The 1,841-nt window shown below is 38.9% G+C and overlaps 1 protein-coding gene across 1 annotated transcript in view; it reads left to right on the top strand.

Annotated features, from left to right (window-relative positions):
- Positions 1 to 1,642: 1,642 nt before the first annotated feature.
- The window catches only part of OVCA2 (OVCA2 serine hydrolase domain containing), a gene marked incomplete in the record, with an annotated part of 4,830 nt that continues 4,631 nt past the window's right edge, over positions 1,643 to 1,841 (top strand). Inside the window, 1 exon segment of the mRNA XM_072429212.1 lies at positions 1,643 to 1,841. Within this exon segment, the coding sequence (XP_072285313.1) occupies positions 1,811 to 1,841 (31 nt within the window).

The following is a 1,841-nucleotide window of genomic DNA, read 5'->3' as shown; positions in this document are numbered from 1 at the left end:
CTGTAGTCTATAGTAACCTGCCATAGTTCTTATTTAATTTCCCATAAAGTGAAAGGTGAAACCTAATTGGTTACTGCAGACAACCACTTTACTTTTCCAGTTTTAATTATTTACTATGTGCTATACAACGTGTATCTGTGGGAGGAAGAGAAGAGGAGGGAGGGAAAGCCAGGCTTTTGAAGAGTTCAATTTAAAAACACAAAAATCACATAATTTAAAAGATTAAGAGCTGTGTCTCTATAAATGAATCCTAGGCTAACGTATAACCACTAGTTTCGCAAAAAAAATAGCAATATCGTTTTGTATCATACTAGGTTAGCCATGGCGGTAAGGTGTCCCACCCGACTTGTTTCGCCCCTACTGGGCTTCCTCAGAGGTAAGAGGAGACTATGCAAACCAATTTGTCAGTTGATGGAATTAAATATCATATTTTCATTCCAATCTAAAGGCACTGCAAGTGTTCTAAAAAAAATCAATGCAATGTCTCCCAGAAACAGCATGTTTTGCTGTTGTGATTGGCTTATTGGTTCTGTTGGGCATCCCCTGCAAAAAGTGGAAATGAACTTGCACAACCCACCTATCCGCATTCCAACACAGGGCGCCACCATCTTCTTTCTTTTCTTCCTCCCACCTTCAGCCACCTTGATTGCATGTGCTAGGATGACATAACTTCTGTGCACACATGTGGAATTCATTCACCCCCAGCATATGTATGGGGTGATCAGGCCGGTCATTATTACAAAAATAGACAATGTCCCTTCAGTAATAATTGGATTTTACCTGCCAGATCACTCCTGATCATACAAACCTAAAACTGGAACTTTAGCTCTACTTTAATTACTTAGGATGCAGACACGGAGACTTTACTCATTGATTATGATAAGGAGTACAGACCCCACCATTCCAGTCCAGGTCCATATAGAGTATTCTCTTCCCCATTATTCACTTTGAGATCATTACAAATAACAAGAGGGCACTCTTTGCATCTTGAGGAAAAGAAGTTTAAGCTCCGGATAAGGAAGGGATTCTTCACTGTAAGGTCTGTAAAAATGTGGAATCGGCTCCCTCAGGAAGTAATTTCAGCAACTACCATAGATTTGCTTTAAGAAAAAGCTGGATGTTTTTGTAGAAGCACAGAATATAACTGGGTATCAAAGATTTAAAGTAAAAATAACAGTGACTGTTGATCCAGGGAACATCCTCCCCGTGGGATCAGGGAGGAATTTTTTTGTTCCCGTTGAAGCAAATTGTACCAGGGGTTTTTTGCCTTTCTCTGGACCTACTTATGTCTTATATGGTTTTATATCTGGGATATGTTTATATGTTTTTGGTTGAACTTCATGGACTTATGTCTTTTTTCAGCGTGACTTACTAAGTAACATTCTAATATCAGCCTGCAATAAAAACAGAAAGGAAGGACAGAAGCAGCAAGGAATCTGCAGAAATGTTTGGTAAAATCCCTGGGCTGTGCATACATCACTGAGGGAAGTGATTTTCTTTTTTAAGTGAGGGTTCATATTTAGATTTGGCATTCTGAGATAAAAAAAAATGTTTCAAATAAAGTTTTGGTAAATAAAAGTATAGCATAAATGTCAAACACTTCAGAAAAAAAATAATCCCAGTAGTAAAAAGAAATCCTAAGTGTCAGCCATCTATGACGTTACATTTTCGGATCACCTTTATAGTATGTATGTATTGTATAAGCGGCTTCTGTCACACTCATGAATCTACACTAACAGACTAAATTTTCATCCCGCCACTGACAGCTAGCTAATCAGAAGCGACTTCCCTCACTTCCGGGTGCAGCAAGATGGCGGCTCCCACAGCCGAAGCTAAAGCTT

Source organism: Pyxicephalus adspersus, chromosome 1 (assembly GCF_032062135.1).
Source record: "Pyxicephalus adspersus chromosome 1, UCB_Pads_2.0, whole genome shotgun sequence".
In the NCBI taxonomy this organism is placed as follows: domain Eukaryota; kingdom Metazoa; phylum Chordata; class Amphibia; order Anura; family Pyxicephalidae; genus Pyxicephalus; species Pyxicephalus adspersus.
The sequence above is the reverse complement of the archived record's forward strand: the minus strand, read 5'-3'. Positions and strand labels throughout refer to the sequence as shown.